A 15,702-nucleotide genomic window follows, 5' to 3' on the forward strand; every position below is an offset into this window, starting at 1 on the left:
CGGTGGTGTAGGGAGGCAGTCTGGACAAGGAAGAGCATAGGGGTTAGGGCTAGCCAGTTTGAGCCTGGCTCCGAGTAACAGGGAAAGCCAAAACCAGGTTTGATTTGGATGGTTTAGTTTTAGTTTTAGTTTTAGGGATTGGGTTTAGGTTTTTTGGTGAGGCTAAAAATGTAAGCTCTTCTGTAACTGCAGCTATTTCTTTCATTAATTGAAGCTGCTCTCTCCGGTCAGCAAGGACCTTGCGGAGGGTGGAAATTCCTGGAAGGACTCCTGAGAGTGCCCACCTGACAGAGGGATTGTCAAGGAGAGGGTCAGGCTGGAGAGCAGGGGCACAGATATAGGGAGGGGAATTAAAGGGAGGAGGATACCAATTGGGATTGTAGTATCTGGCAGCCTCTTTTTCTAGCAAAGCCTCATTCTCTGCGGGAAGTGCTTCAGGAGAGGGGGGTTTTGTGGGAGGTTTTGTAAAACTAGATAGAGGCGGGGGAAAGAATGCTGGGTTTCTTCCTCATGTGAATTAGCAATAGGAGGGTCAATAAAGGGAACTTTAGTAAGTGAGGAGGGACCTGTAGGGAGGGAAACAGGGCTTTTACTTTCATCTGGTGCTGGGAGGCTTTTATTTTGACTGGGTACTGGGGGATCAAGATCAATAATCACAGAAGGGAATGGGGATGGGGACTTTGTCCTGGACGGTGGACTAGAAAGTTGCCGGAGGACATTTTCACCCTCTGTAATAAGGTTTTTAATATCAGGTTGATTATTATAGATTTTTAAGATATCATTAATTAAATTCCAGTAACAAAAGGCAGAAACAGGTACACGTTCAGGACCAAAAGACTGATAGTGATCATTAAGACAGTCACCAATTCTCCTCCAACGCTTTTTATCTATAGTGCCTTCCTGGGGGAACCAGGGGCAAATATTTCCAATATAATCTAAAAACTTCTTTAATTTTTTTTAACCCTATTTCTTCGTGTCTTGAGTGACTCCTTGAGTCCTTTAATGAATAAATAGTTTGCTGAATTCATGTCCCATGGTATTGCTTACCTCAGCCGCTGTGAACACTCTCTTCCAGATGCGTCTCACGGGCGGGTATTTCTGTGGCGATCTCTGCGAGTCTTTGCGTTACCCCCCTCGGGCCGCGGTGACTCTGTGAATTCGGGTAGGCCTACCCCCTTGATCAGCGGAGTTTCTAGGTCCAGAAGGCTTCTTTGCCCCACGCTCGGGCGCCAGAATGCCCCGACCAGCAGGGCGGTGAACAGGGGCTAAGAACCCAATGAAACCTGAAATGATAGGGACAAGAGACGCGAAGAACGAGAGCAAGTCAAGTTTCTGATCAAGCTCTAAATTTTATTGAGAATACAGGCATTATAAGGCTTTGGGGAAGGAGAGGGAATGCTGGAGGAGGGGAAGGGGGAGCAAACTTCAAAGAGGAATGTTCCTTGCAACAAATGGCAGGAACCAAACTGTGTGTTGACTCACTTGATTACTGATAAATGGTTTACCTAAGGGGAAATGGCCTGCCCAGGGGGGAATTAACATTTGTCTTGAGGGGTTCCGTTGTCTCAAAGCTTATCATCTATAAAGCAGAGAAATGGCTCCTGGCAAGAAAGAGGAAATAAAGTCAATTATCTTCTTCAAAGTCTTCTCAGCCTGAGCAAATCTTTTTCTTTATTTCCTTACATTATGTCTACTTTCTGCCTTTGTCTCACATGACTGCATGCTATACTGGAGTTCAACTTTTATGCTCCTTTCTTTATTATTACTCAGGCTTGAAATGTTCATCATCCTACCAAACATCTCATTTTCACTTCATCTCCCACCCATGTTTGCCCCAGGCACCATTTTCGTTTTGGAGCCTCATTTTATCTAACGTGACATGATCTTTCTTATCTTGTTCTAGAATTTCAAGTGGTGTCAGTACTGAACTCATGGATATTAGAGTGTTCTCACTTTGTGGTGATTACTGGAAAGATTTTAAATTACATATTTCATAATAGCAGAGTTCAGTTTTTTTTTTCAGTGAATGTGATTCATAAGATACGCCTAATAGTTTACAGATAAAGTAATAACTGTTTTTTTAATAAATAAAAATCAGTTATGGAAATAGATTAGTTGTGTCCTTGCCTTCATCAGCTTGGTAATTGTCTTATACTTAGGGAGCACCAGATATCTGGACAGGGTAAGTAAATGACTACATGGATGAGTAGATGAGTAGTTGGTTTGTATGAAATAATACACATTCTGAATCTGGACTTTAAATGGTTTTTATGACACTCATTTCTCCTCTTCTCAGCCATACTGCTCACTACACCTTCACCTTAAGGTTTCTGAGAATCCCTACACGTCAGGGATCATTGCCAGCCGAGACACAGCTCCCAGCATTATAGTGGCTTCAGGTGAGAAGTGTGTTGTGGTAAAGTATGTTTACTTTAAGAAAGTAGATATCTATGTCTAGAACTTAATAAGTAAGAAAAGATATTTTTGACAGTCACCTAAATCATTAACCCTAAGGCAAATATTCTGAAAAATCCTGTGTGAATGTCATGTTGGCAGTCTACATTCATCTCAGGCAGTATAGATGGTCAGTAGAGTCCATTGTTAGCTTTTGCAAAAAGTTCCTTTCACTGATGGTAATATTGCTTTTTCTAGGTAATATTGGTTCTGAATTGTCAGATAGTGACATCAGCATGTTTGTCTCTTCAGATGCAGGGAACACATGGAGGCAGGTAAGAAATTATTGTGGGTTTAGACACTCACACAGATGACAAAGTTGTCCAACTTGGTAAATTTCTAGGAACTTGTTTAACTGCATATGAATTCTAAAACTTTCTATGTGTTTCTTTCTTTTTTTTTGCTTTATTTTGTGACAGTTTTGAATTTAAATTAAATTAAACTCAATAGTATTTGATTTCTAGCAAATATATATGGAATTTGATATACAATGCCATTATTCAGAACCTATATGTAATAACAATAGTGCTAGGGAGTCAGGCAACGGTTAAGTACAGGTGGTGCAAAGCATAAGGATCCTGGTTCTAGCCCCTGGCTCCCCATCTGCAGGGGGGGGGTGTCACTTCATAAGCGGTGAAGCAGGTCTGCAGGTGTCTATCTCTCTCTCCTCCTCTCTGTCTTCCCTTCCTCTCTCCATTTCTCTCTGTCCTATCTAACAACGACGGCATCAATAACAACAATAACTACAACATTAAAACAACAAGGGCAACAAAAGGAAATAAATAAATAAATAAATATTAAAAAATAACAATGGTGCTAAAATTCTATATGAATTTTCCCATCAAAAAAAGAAGAAGAATCCCAGAGCATTTTTCCTAAAGAAAACTTGTTGTGTAGGACAGGCTGTCTAACTCTAAGTTGCTTCCATAAATTTCTTTTGCCTTGCAGTCAAGAGGAAAGCAGTGATATAAAATAGCCATTACCCAGGTGGTGTTCTGAGATGTTTAAATCTCATGTGCCAAAGACAGAGAAATAACCATAAGGGTGCATATGCTAGGCAAAGTAGAAATGGAATCACTTCCATTGATGTGTTTAGCTTAAATGCTTCCTCTCTTTCTTTTCAGTGAAAATTAGATACCCCTAGCTTATGAAATAGGCATTTAATGAGTTTTAGCATCATAGCAAGATATGTGCCTGATGTATGGTTGTTACATTCCAATAAATATGTTTTAATAACCCATTGACATTTAATTATCATACAGTAGCTAGCATCATCAGTTATGATCTAATGCACAGGTAATTCCATGAGAACACTCTGATTTAAAATTTAGGCAGAGATGTCCAGGTTATGGTTCAGTTGCCATTTCCTGACTTCATATTATTCACTGGTATTAGTTGTATTTACATGTTATTAGAAGGACTTGAAAAGAAAGAAAGATACTTTAAAATTTCCTGGACATCCATCATGTAAGTATATAGGAACAAAGAGTATTAAGTTTCATCTGAATAATAATAAGCCAAAATTTCATTTTTTTTCCATTCAATATCCTAACAAAACAAAGAAACTGCTTCTGTAGTCTTGGGGAGTATCTTGGGCATAAGAAATAAACAAAGTGAGAGAAAAGTATGTCTCCATTGCATTTCAAACAAGACTATACTAACAGTAGGATTATGAGGAAACCACATAGGCTTATTAAAGGGAATTTAGAATTTATTTTCAGATTAACTATACTTGACATCAAGCTGATTTCTTCAAGTTTGGAGAAAGATCCAATGACATATATCAAAAAATATTATTCCATTTTTTTCAGAGTTTCTTTTGACTTGTTAGATAATTAATGCATTGAACAAAAATATTTTTAACTCTATAATACTTGTGAATATTGAAATAGTTATCTCTGGTATGGTCAGAGAAATATTTCAAAGATATAGCACTGGATTTTTTTTTTTAAGACTCCAGTTTCAATCCTCAGCATCAAATATAAGAGTAGAGCAGTGGTCTCTGTCTCTTTTACTATCTCTCTCTCTCTTTCATAAAGTATACAAGTAAATAAGTTAAACTTAAAGAGAGAGAGAATCAAAGAGGAGGGTGGTGGTATGCCTGGTAGAACATGTTACAGTGTTCAAGGACCCTGGTTCAAATCCAAGCAGGAGGTAGTGGGGGCTTCACCACTGGTGAAGCAGTGCTGCAGGTATCTCCCTTTTCATCTCCCTACCTCCCTATCCCTCTCAATTTCTCTATGTTATCCAATAAATAAATAAAATTTTAAAAAGACAAGCAATTGCATCTGTAAAATTACATCTGGGAAGAGTATTGTAATGCTATAAGTCCCAGCTCCCTCAATTACTAAATATATGGTCTTAGGCAAGTCACTACACCTCTCTAAGCCTTGGTTTCTCATCTGTTGAAGTGAAGTGTTTTTAAGGGTTTTCCCATCTAAAGATGCTACATCATCATAGTTGGAACCAATGAAAGTTATCATCAATAGAAGGGAATATGAACCTAAATATGCAGTAGTTGATTATTTACATTTCTTTTGTGATTCACCTAAATTATTTATGTAACAGCAATGATATTGTAGCCCACCTTGAGAAGTATTGCTCATAATGGGAGGGTCCCAAAGATTTTGTGAAACCTGTTTTTATGATGGGAAGGATTATTCTCCTCACATTTAATTAAGTTCTCTGAAATTTCACCATGCATGGATGAGGAAATATGCCCATATGTATGTTGTCCTCTTCCAGATCTTTGAAGAAGAGCACAGTGTTTTGTATCTGGATCAAGGAGGAGTCCTGGTTGCTATGAAACATACATCTCTGCCAATTCGACATCTCTGGTAAAAACATCTTGACCATGAGTTCTGCAATGGAAATTTTCTCACAGCTAAGACTAGTACTTAAAAGGCAGACTGTCACATTAATGGTGACTGTGTTTATTGTAACCTTTCACGACCTACTAGAATAATAGCTTTGCTCTACTAAAATAAGGTAGTTGCCTGTAGTTTCATTTAAATATGTAAGGAATGAGTAAGAACTGATGGCAAGAAAAGAGACACGGAGAGAGAGATTAACATTGCCCTGGAGACAGGAGTTGTATTATGAATTTCTAATATTATAATGTCATCCTCAATACTTTATTTCCACAGCACAATCATAGGTATGGGTAGGTTGATGTATCAGCTTTAATTTATAACTTAACATCTTTCAATCACCTTCCCAGAAAAAAACATATGGAATTTATCATTTTCTACATACATTCCGCACAGAAATTAGTAGTTTATGACACTGATGCTTCCAGAAAAATCCTAATTTCTCCTCCAGTGTCAATTTCTTTGGTGAGAAAACTGCAAGAGAAGAAGTACAGGTTTAGCTTAGGAGAGGGCATCCTGCGGGGGGATAGAAACAAAGGAAAACATCCTTGTGTGGCCATCAGCATTGTAGACTCCCCCCCTTATGATTCTGTTCTTCTGTATCATTTATTTAATGACTCACATTTATAACAAAGGAAGACGATGCTGCTTAAATTTGACCGTGTAGAGGTGACTGGTTCAAGTCCATTGGATAGGTGTTATCAGGTCACACCTCTTCAGCCTCATGTGTAAGGTCTGCTGCTAGATTGTGAGATTATGAAGAGGTTGACATTGAGAGCAAAAATCAAATTAAAAAACTGAAATGCTAAAACATCTATCATAGGCTTATTATTATTCCAATTCTATGTTATCCCTCTTAGTAATATTATTACACATCTGGGTCTCAAATCACTTGACAAACTGTAATTAAACCTTTTGATGTTATTATAAATACTTACTTATATAAAAGATTCACTGATACTGCCCCAGGTAATTTTAAAATGCATTCTCTTAAAGTTGATAGTATGTTTCCTTTGAATAAATAAATATATATATATATATACATATATATTATATCCACTGACTATTTTTTTTTTCTGTTGTTAGGCTGAGTTTTGATGAGGGAAGATCTTGGAGCAAATATAGTTTCACATCTATTCCACTTTTTGTCGATGGTGTTCTGGGTGAGCCTGGGGAAGAAACTCTAATCATGACGTAAGTGGAAGATTATGATGTCTACTTGTCCTTTCTTCTTCTAGCGTTTGCCCTTCTTCCGTAGCCAGTCAACAGCATCAGGTTGAGCCTGATGTAAAGTTTCGAGACCTCCTTTGAATCTGGAGAGGTGGCAGTCGTTGACTATGTGGGTCATAGTCTGTCTGTAGCCGCAGGTGCAGTTCGGGTCATCTCTGGCTCCCCAGCAATGGAACATAGTGGCGCACTGGCCATGGCCTGTTCGATAGCGATTGAGGAGGGCCCAATCATAACATGCTAGGTCAAAGCCGGGTTGACGCTTGCAGGGGTCTGTGATGAGGTGTTTGTTCTTTACCTCAGCTGACTGCCAACTCTGTTTCCAAGAGTCTGGAAAAGAGAAGTTCAGTGTAGGCGTAGGGGACCAGATTGGGTGACGAGACGTCAAGCGTTGGACAGGGTGGGCGAAGATATCCGCGTATATTGGCAGGTCCGGTCGAGCGTAGACGTGGGAAATGAACTTAGATGATGCCGCATCCCGACGAATATCTGGCGGGGCTATGTTGCTAAGAACTGGCAGCCATGGAACTGGGGTGGAACAGATGGTTCCAGAAATTATCCTCATGGAGGAATATAATTTGGAATCGGCCAGGTGGACATGGGGGCTACAGAACCATACTGGAGCACAGTATTCTGCAGTGGAATAGCATAATGCCAGAGATGATGATCGTAGTGTGGAAGCGCTCGCGCCCCATGAGGAGCTGGCCAGTCTTGCAATGATGTGATTCCTCGCACCCACCTTTGCTGCAGTCTTTATGAGATGTTCGTGAAATGACAGAGTGCGATCGAGAGTAACACCAAGATAGACTGGCTGGGCTTCATGTCGGATTCTCGTACCGCCAAGCTGCACATTAAGCTTACGCGAGGCTGAGGCATGGTGTAGATGATACCATTTTTGCAGTGCTAGGGATTAGTCGCCATTTTTTACAGTAATCAGATATCAGAGACACGTCTTTCGTGAGTGTTTCCTCGAGGATGTCGAACTTGGATGCCTGAGTTGCACAGCAGATGTCATCGGCATAGATGAACTTCCTTGAAGAAGTTTCTGGGAGGTCATTGATGTAAATATTAAATAGCGTGGGAGCCAGAACAGAGCCCTGGGGGAGGCCACTTTAGACAGGTCTTCATCTGCTAGACTTGTCACCCAGATGCACCCGGAATCTTCTGTTTTGGAGAAGAAACGATATAGTGTTGGCCACCCATGGAGGCAGGCATCTTGAGATCTTGACTAGGAGACCACGGTGCCAGACCATGTCATAGGCTGCTGTGAGATCAACAAAGACAGCACCCGTCTTTAAATTCTTCTGGAATCCATTTTCAATGTAAGTTGAGAGGGCCAGGGCTTGTTCGCAGGTAGATCTTCCTGAGCGGAAACCAGCTTGGGCGGGTGATAGGAATTTCTCTGTAAGATGAGAAATACGTGACAGAAGCAGCCTCTCAAGGAGTTTGTAACACACAGAGAGGAGAGAAATTGGTCTATAGCTGGCGGCCAGTGTTGGGTCTTTCTTTGGTTTCAAAACCGCTACAATCTTCGCACGACGCCAAACTTTGGGCATAGACTCAGATTCCAAGATGTGGGACAGGAATGAAGCGAGCCACTTCTTTGCCGCGGGGCCCAAGTTAAGAATGAGTTCTGGGGTGATGTTATCATAGCCAGCAGCTGTTCCCGGTTTAACCCTCTTCAAAGCGTCTTCCAGTTCAGACAGTGTAAAGGGAGAGATTTTTGGAGATGGACAAGATAACCGGAAGTGGGATGACCACTCATGGGAAATTTCTCTTTTCCAGACTGGGTCGATCTTAGCACGTCCAACTTGAGTTAGGTGACTGGCCACTGAGTTTGGAGATACAGGAGGATGGGAGATGGGAGGGGGTTGGCTACCGGCACCCAGTCTGTGAAGAAGCTTCCAGGCCTTCCTACTTGAGTGGGTGAAGTTCAGACTTTCTGTGAGTTGTTGCCAGTGGGCTTGGCATGCTGCATCCAGGGAGGCAATGAGATGGTCAGCCACACCTGGGTCGCTGGATTCATCATACTGCTTTAGTAGTTGCTCGCATTCAGCATCAAGACAAGGCGTATAGTTAGCACGTCTCCCACGAGGAATGGCTTGGGAAGCTGCTTTGAAGATGGCTTGGTGGAAGCGCCTGTAGGAATCTTCAGAGGGGATAGAGTTAATTGGAACTGCAGGAATAGATTTGTTGGTAAGATCACTGAACAGACGCCAGTTTGCTTTCCAAAAGTTCCATTTTAGTTTCTCTGAGCACAGAATCAGTGGGAGCTGGAGACCAATGTGGATGATAGCGGGCGGTGATGACTGCGCTGGAAGATCTTGAGAACTTGTCTGGTAGAGGGAAAGGCTTGGCCGTTGACTGTGCTAATCCAGCACAGGTCGGGTGACGAGTCTTTATTCCATCTAGCACTGTGAAAAGAGCCTGGCTGTTTGGGATCGTATAATAGGGAGAGGTCATTCGCTGAAGCCCAGTCGGCTAAGATAGAGCCATCAGCATGAGTGGAGGAATATCCCCAGTCTTGGTGATGACTATTAAAGTCTCCAATGTAAATGGCTGGGTGATTCGGGCTAGGCAGGACCTCGTTATCCCATGAGGCACTGGGAGGCTTATATACGTTGATGAGCTGAATAGTTCCAATAGTAATGGAGTCGTAGAAGGTCGAAGAGGCCGTATGGTAAATGTCCGCAAGACACGATTTGGCATAGATGGCTCGGCCATGTTTAGGATGGAGATTATAGCATATTAAATCGAATCCACTGATGGTGAATCGAGCAGCTTCATCAACTGCTATATGTGTTTCTTGTAGGCAGATAACATCTGCCTGATGCTGAATCACCAATTGACCAATAAGAACGCGTTTGGCAAAGGACAGCCCCTCAACATTAAGTTGGAGGACTCGAAGATCAGGACCAACAGCTTGAAAGCTGGCAGGAGCTGCTTGTTGCTGGCTTTGAAAGTGACTGGGATCCATGTGGATTCAGTCGGCTAGGAAGGATCGTCAGTTTCCCCAATGAATGGGTACTCACGAGATGCACCATGGGAAGGTCGATCCAATGCATCCCTCTACTTGTCCTACTACAAATCCAAAAGATGTGTTTTTTATTTGTTATTCTATTTCTGTTTTATTTGCTACTACAGGGCTTAAGGTTATTAGCAAAGTCAGTAGTATGACATAATAGTTGACCAGAAAAGAAGAGAGAAAAATATGGCAAGTCATTATATATATAATTATTATTTTTGCCTTCAGGGTTATTGCTGGGGCTCAGTGCCTGCACTTCAAATCCACTGCTCCTGGAGGCTGTTTTTCCCCTTTGTTGCTCTTGTTGCTTATCACTGTTGTTGTTGTTATTGCTGTTCTTGAATAGGACAGAGAGAAATCAAGAGAGGACGGGAAGGCAGAGGGGGAGAGAAAAATAGACCTGCAGACCTGTTTCACCATTGGTGAAGTGACCCCCCCCTTGCAGGTGGGGAGCAATGGGCTCGAACCGGGATCCTTTTGCTGGTCCTTGCACTTTGTGCCACATGCACTTAGCCTGTTGCGCTACTACCCGGCCCCCGTCATTTTATTTTTTTAGCTCTTTACCAATTCCTGAGAGACCCACACTGAGAGGTGGCAACAGAAGGGCTCAGCTTATTTCTTTTATTAGCTTAGGGAAATTAGAAGTGATTATTTCAATGGAATATAAAGCTATAAATTCAGAAACTTAATAATTAACAAATTTGATATACAGAAAATCACAGACGTGTGAGAATGATTTCACTTTAAGGCAGAACAAATCCCCACAAAGAATTTTGTTTTTCCCTGGATCTTCACCTAATGCAGTCGTGAGGCATATTAGGGAAGCCATGAGAACAATCTGTTCTTCGAAAATTGCATTTGCACTCATTCTTGTCTGCAAATGATGATCATTAATTTGTGAAAGACTTGATTAATGACTTGCCTGCCTATGAGTTTCAAAACATGAGCTTTGAATTTGAAATATGAAACTGATTTTGTGTTCTTCCCCCAGAAATTTGGACATAGAAAATAGAGGGAAGTTTTCAGAGTTAGTTGATCCTGCCATCAGTGAAAATTTTTAGAATCAAAGTAAAAATGTTGGTAGATTTTTCCATTTTATTTATGTCTCCTCTTCAGTGCTAGAAAAGAGGAACCGAAATTGTATATGCCTAGTGGCTATTACATTTGTCCATAGTAAGTAAAAGTAGATTAGCTATCCCATAATTTGTGGTTTAATTTTCATATTCACAAAACACCAATGAGAAGATGTTGACTACAGAGGACTTGGTGACTCCTTTTCTTTTTCTTTCTTTCTTTTTTTTCCTCCAGGGTTATTGCTGGGACTCGGTGCCTGCACCATGAATCCACTGCTCCTGGAGACCATTTTTTCGCCTTTTGATGCCCTTTTTTTTATTTAATCGTTGTTGTGGTTATTATTGTTGTTGTTGCTATCATTGGATAGGACAGAGAGAAATCAAGAGAGGAGAGGAAGACAGAGAGGAGGAGAGAAAGAAGATAGACACCTGCAGACCTGCTTCACCACCTGTGAAGCGACGCCCCTGCAGATGGGGAGCCTGGGCTGGAACCGTGATCCTTACGCAGGTCCTTGCACTTTGCGGCCCGTGCGCTTAACCCGCTGTATTTAACCTGCTGCGCTACCACCCGACTCCTGATTTGGTGACTCATACACGTCAATGATTAATGATTAAAACACCTCACTAAATACCTTAGAAAACAGTTATCACTCTGGCTGACCAATTTCCTTGAGGGTTACCAGAACAGCTAAATAGTATGAAAGCTACGAGAAGTAGGTAATTTATCAAGGCAACCTAGCGGTATGAAAGGTACAACAATGTGTGTGTGTGTGTGTGTGTGTGTGTGTGTGTTACATTAAGTGGGCTTCTAAGTCAAATATGCTGGATTCCAACTCCCCCTGGGTTTTGACTCTCCCATTTCTTTGTGACTTGACTATGAATTTGCATGTGAATTCCTTGAACATCAAGTTACCCATAGGTAAAGTGGAGGCATTAGTAACTTTCTACTCAAAACTTGCGTTTGAGGATTGCTGTGATCCACATATTGTAATAAGATCCTAGTAACATTTTGCAAATGTGAGTTATCATTGAAGCTGTTGACATGATATTATTATGCTTGTTTTTATCTTCTTGAACTTTCTAGAGTGTTTGGACACTTCAGTCACCGCTCTGAATGGCAGCTGGTGAAAGTGGACTACAAGTCCATTTTTGATAGACGCTGTGCGGAGGAGGACTACAGATCGTGGCAGCTACACAGTCAGGTAGGAGGAAGAGCTTATACTGAGTTCTAGATTGGAGGCATGGGGAATATTGGGAGAAAGCAAGTTGTGAAAGCATAGGAATTAGAGTTATCTTGGTTAAAAAGCTCAACTATCACATTCTTAGGAGTTTTGTGTTCTAAAGCAGTGAATGAACTCAAAGTTCAAAGTTTATTGTGAAGTGTTTCTGTTTTTATTGTACTAGGATATAATGAGATAAAATTCAAATGAATTTTATCAAATGAAATACCAACTCAGCACTGAGATCCAGACACAATTTATCTGAACATGTCATGTGGTTTCAGCGTAGGGGCAGAGATGAGGAAAAGCTCTTCAGTTCTGTCAAGCAATACAAATGGGTATATAAAATAACTACACCTGGGAGTCGAACAGTAGTGCAGTGGATTAAGTGCACGTGGTGCAAAGCACAAGGACCTGCGTAAGGATCCTAGTTTGAGCCCCTGGCTCCCCACCTGCAGGGGAGTTGCTTCACAAGCAGTGAAGCAGGTCTGCAGGTGTCTGTCTTTCTCTCCCCCTCTCTGTCTTCCCCTCCTCTCTCCATTTCTCTCTGTCCTAGCCAACAACTACGACAATAATAACTACAATGATACAACAACAAGGGCAACAAAAGGGAATAAATAAATTAAATAACTACATCATACTGGGTAAGCAGTGCCAGAAAAAAAAATCCCACCTCTATTCCACTGTGATTTCCTGGGATTAGGTAGTACTTCCTGCCACTTTCCAAGATGCCAGAGATAAGAATACAATACTGTTAACAGGAAAATTGCCTTTGTCCTGGGCCCTGGTTTTTCTGAGCTTATCAAAATGCTTCATTGGAAACATCTGTTGTTTGATTTCCCAAGGCAGAAATCTTTCTGCAGGTCTCTCAAAGGATGTGGCAGAGGTCCTTTCTATAAAGTCAGTGTCAGGCCATCATAGTAATGCAGTGATACATCCTAGGCTATGTAGTGTATTTGCATGTGGCTATATATGGGAGCTAGTTAAAGTGAGTTTGCTCCAGAAAGAGAGCTTGTAAAGGCTTAGACAAATACTCTGCTCTGCCCCTTCAGAGACACTGGGAGAGCTGTGTTTAACAGTAGGGGATGCCTCAGCTAGAACCTCCCCCCCCACACTCACAGATTCAATAGGAGAATTATTGCTCATTTCCGTTGCTGATATGCCTCCCTTTGGGGTTCTTAAGTATTGTAATATTCAAAGGTTTTATTTGTTTTGTAGAGAAACACTGAATTTAATTCTCCTACTTGCCTGGTAGACTGACTTAAAATTGGTGCTATAAAGCTGTGTGAGTAGAGGCATAATAAATCAGAGCAAATGGATCTTTATTTATGTGCAATGCTTTTCTTTCATTCACTCATACATTACTAAATATATCATTTTTTTATTATGGGATAACTGAACTTAATTAGCACTGATTTGTTAGCAGTATATTTATTACTAACCAAATCCTAGTTATCTATCCGCTTTCTCCCAACACTGAAGCAAGCCCCTTGTCAAATAAAACTTTAGTGAATACATTTTTTAACTCCATCTCATTATTTTTAATAGTTTCCTTTATAGTATGGCTCTAGGGAAAAAATATATATACTGTTAGCAGAAGTCTAGATTAAAGTTTGAGAACTTTAAACCATCCTAATGTGGATCAAGAAACATCCAACCAAGGTACCCAATTATGTGAGATGTTTGTGTCCTTACAGGGAGAAGCATGCATCATGGGAGCAAAAAGAATATATAAGAAGCGAAAATCTGAGCGTAAATGTATGCAAGGAAAATATGCGGGAGCTATGGAGTCTGAACCCTGTGTCTGCACAGAGGCCGATTTCGACTGGTGAGCCTTCAGTGTGTCAAATCTAAGTGAGCCTAAGTGAGACCATAGATTTGAAATAAAAACAGAGAGCTAAGTAACAAACTGCATGTTCTTGTGAATTTACATTTTGAGAACAGCATAGCTTACTAGCTATGTGGAAAAACTAGACATTTAGTTAGTTAGTTTTCAGAGGACTTTACTGCTCTTTCAGGTAGAAAGACAGAGTTAGAGACAGAAAAAAAGAGAAAGGTACCACAGCACCAAACCTTCCTCCAATTTAGTGGAGTCCAGACTTAAACCTGGGTACCATATAGTAAATCCATCTCACTCTTTATGTGAACTATTCTGCTAATTTCAAACTAGGATTTTTTATTATTACTATTTTTATTGCTAGAATTTCACCACTCTGGGTCAACATCTTCAGATAGAAAGTGCTAAGAGACAGAGGAGAAAAGGCAAATGATTGCCGGGATAGCCTGAGGGTACTTCTTCCCGAGCTAGTGCTCTCTGGGTTGGAGAGAACTCAACTGGAGCTGATCTAGGCTGCTGTGTGGGAGAGGGATCAGGAACGCGTGCTGCACCAACTTCCGCAGGAGATACACTCTGGAACTCTCGGAGCCGGAAAGCAATTTCCAAGTGTCTTTAATCAGAAGAGCAGCTGTTTTTATACTCTCCAAGTAGGGTGGAAACAGGATGTGATATAGAGAGGGTGGAGAGAAAAGTGACTGGTGAAAATCAGAGTGTGACAAGGAGGGGGCGGAACAGGCGAGAATCCTATAACTGAACCACCAATGCCCTGGAGTGCTTTATGTAAAAGTGATTTATGTAAATAGACCAAACCTTTGGATCAGTAAATCCCTATATAGCCATATGGATAAGAAGAAGCCAGGGGGAGATGGCAACTACCCAACAAATGATAATACATAAAGTTCTCCTCAGTGCTATTGGGACCAGACTCAAACCTGGGTCATGTGCATAACAGAGCACACACCCTCTTATGTAAAGTAGCATGCTGACAAAGATCCAGGCATTTCTGTAGACTTAAAGAGGATTCCAAAGATGACTGGAAATTACCTTCACAAAATTTGAAAATGTCAGGACAGAAAGAGACAAGATCTTCCCTGAGTGGTTTCTGTCATCAATACTGAAAACAGTATGTGAATTTTTCAGAGGTCAAGGATACTTATGTTCAAAAAAAAAAAACTTTATGCAACCTATTGTTCTCAGTATTGGAAAATAAGATCTTATAAACCAGTAAAATTTCAGTCTCTGTAGATTTAAATTACTTGTTAATTGACTATTCATATACTCATGAGAGCTATGGAAGACTTTTTTTTTTTTATCCAATGCATAGATTAAGTTAATAGCATTGCCACAATCTGTGGTCTGTGAACTTAATAAAAGAGGTCTTCCTTTACCCAGAATTATGCTAGAATAAACTGAAAAAGTGTTGAGATATTTGAAAGTTATACTAAACTCAAAGTGATTATCACTGTTTGTAGAGATTTGCTAAGCAGAAAGCTACCTCATATGGTAGACAGTGGCCTTTTCTAGTTCTAGTTCTAGTTCCTTGTGTAGCATTCAGGTGAAATTGACAAATTATTCTTATCATTATTCTTATCATTTATTTATTTTTAATTAGAGCACTGCTCAACTCTGGTTTGTGGTGATGCCTGGTATTGAACCTGGGATTTTGGCACCTCAGGCATGAGAGTCTCTTTGCATAACTGTTATACTGTCTACCTCCACCCTTGACAAATTATTGATGAGGAATTCATCAATCCTTTCATTATGTTCATCTCAAGTGCTTTTTCTTTCATCCCTCCTTTTTTTTTCTTTTTAAGATTTATTTTATAAGTGATAGGTAGATTGAAAGGAGAGAAAATGGGGTAGGACTACCCTCTGGCATATGTGGTGTGAGGGATTGAACTCCGGATTTCATGTGTGTGAGTCCATCATAAGCTTTTTCTTCTTCTCTATCTCATTCCTTTTTCTTTCTTCTCCCTTCTTCCCCCTTCTTTTTTTC

At 40.6% G+C, this 15,702-nt stretch overlaps 1 protein-coding gene across 3 annotated transcripts in view; it reads left to right on the forward strand.

Annotated features, from left to right (window-relative positions):
• The window catches only part of SORCS1 (sortilin related VPS10 domain containing receptor 1), a 633,466-nt gene that overhangs the window by 528,577 nt on the left and 89,187 nt on the right, over window positions 1-15,702 (forward strand). For all 3 annotated transcript variants that reach the window (XM_060171368.1, XM_060171370.1, XM_060171369.1), the window contains exons 11-16: window positions 2,297-2,399; window positions 2,653-2,729; window positions 5,200-5,291; window positions 6,411-6,518; window positions 11,734-11,851; window positions 13,567-13,697. In XM_060171368.1, the coding sequence (XP_060027351.1) occupies window positions 2,297-2,399; window positions 2,653-2,729; window positions 5,200-5,291; window positions 6,411-6,518; window positions 11,734-11,851; window positions 13,567-13,697 (629 nt within the window). The remainder of the gene's footprint in view (window positions 1-2,296; window positions 2,400-2,652; window positions 2,730-5,199; window positions 5,292-6,410; window positions 6,519-11,733; window positions 11,852-13,566; window positions 13,698-15,702) is intronic.

Source organism: Erinaceus europaeus, chromosome 14 (genome assembly GCF_950295315.1).
Source record: "Erinaceus europaeus chromosome 14, mEriEur2.1, whole genome shotgun sequence".
NCBI classification, from domain to species: Eukaryota; Metazoa; Chordata; class Mammalia; order Eulipotyphla; family Erinaceidae; genus Erinaceus; species Erinaceus europaeus.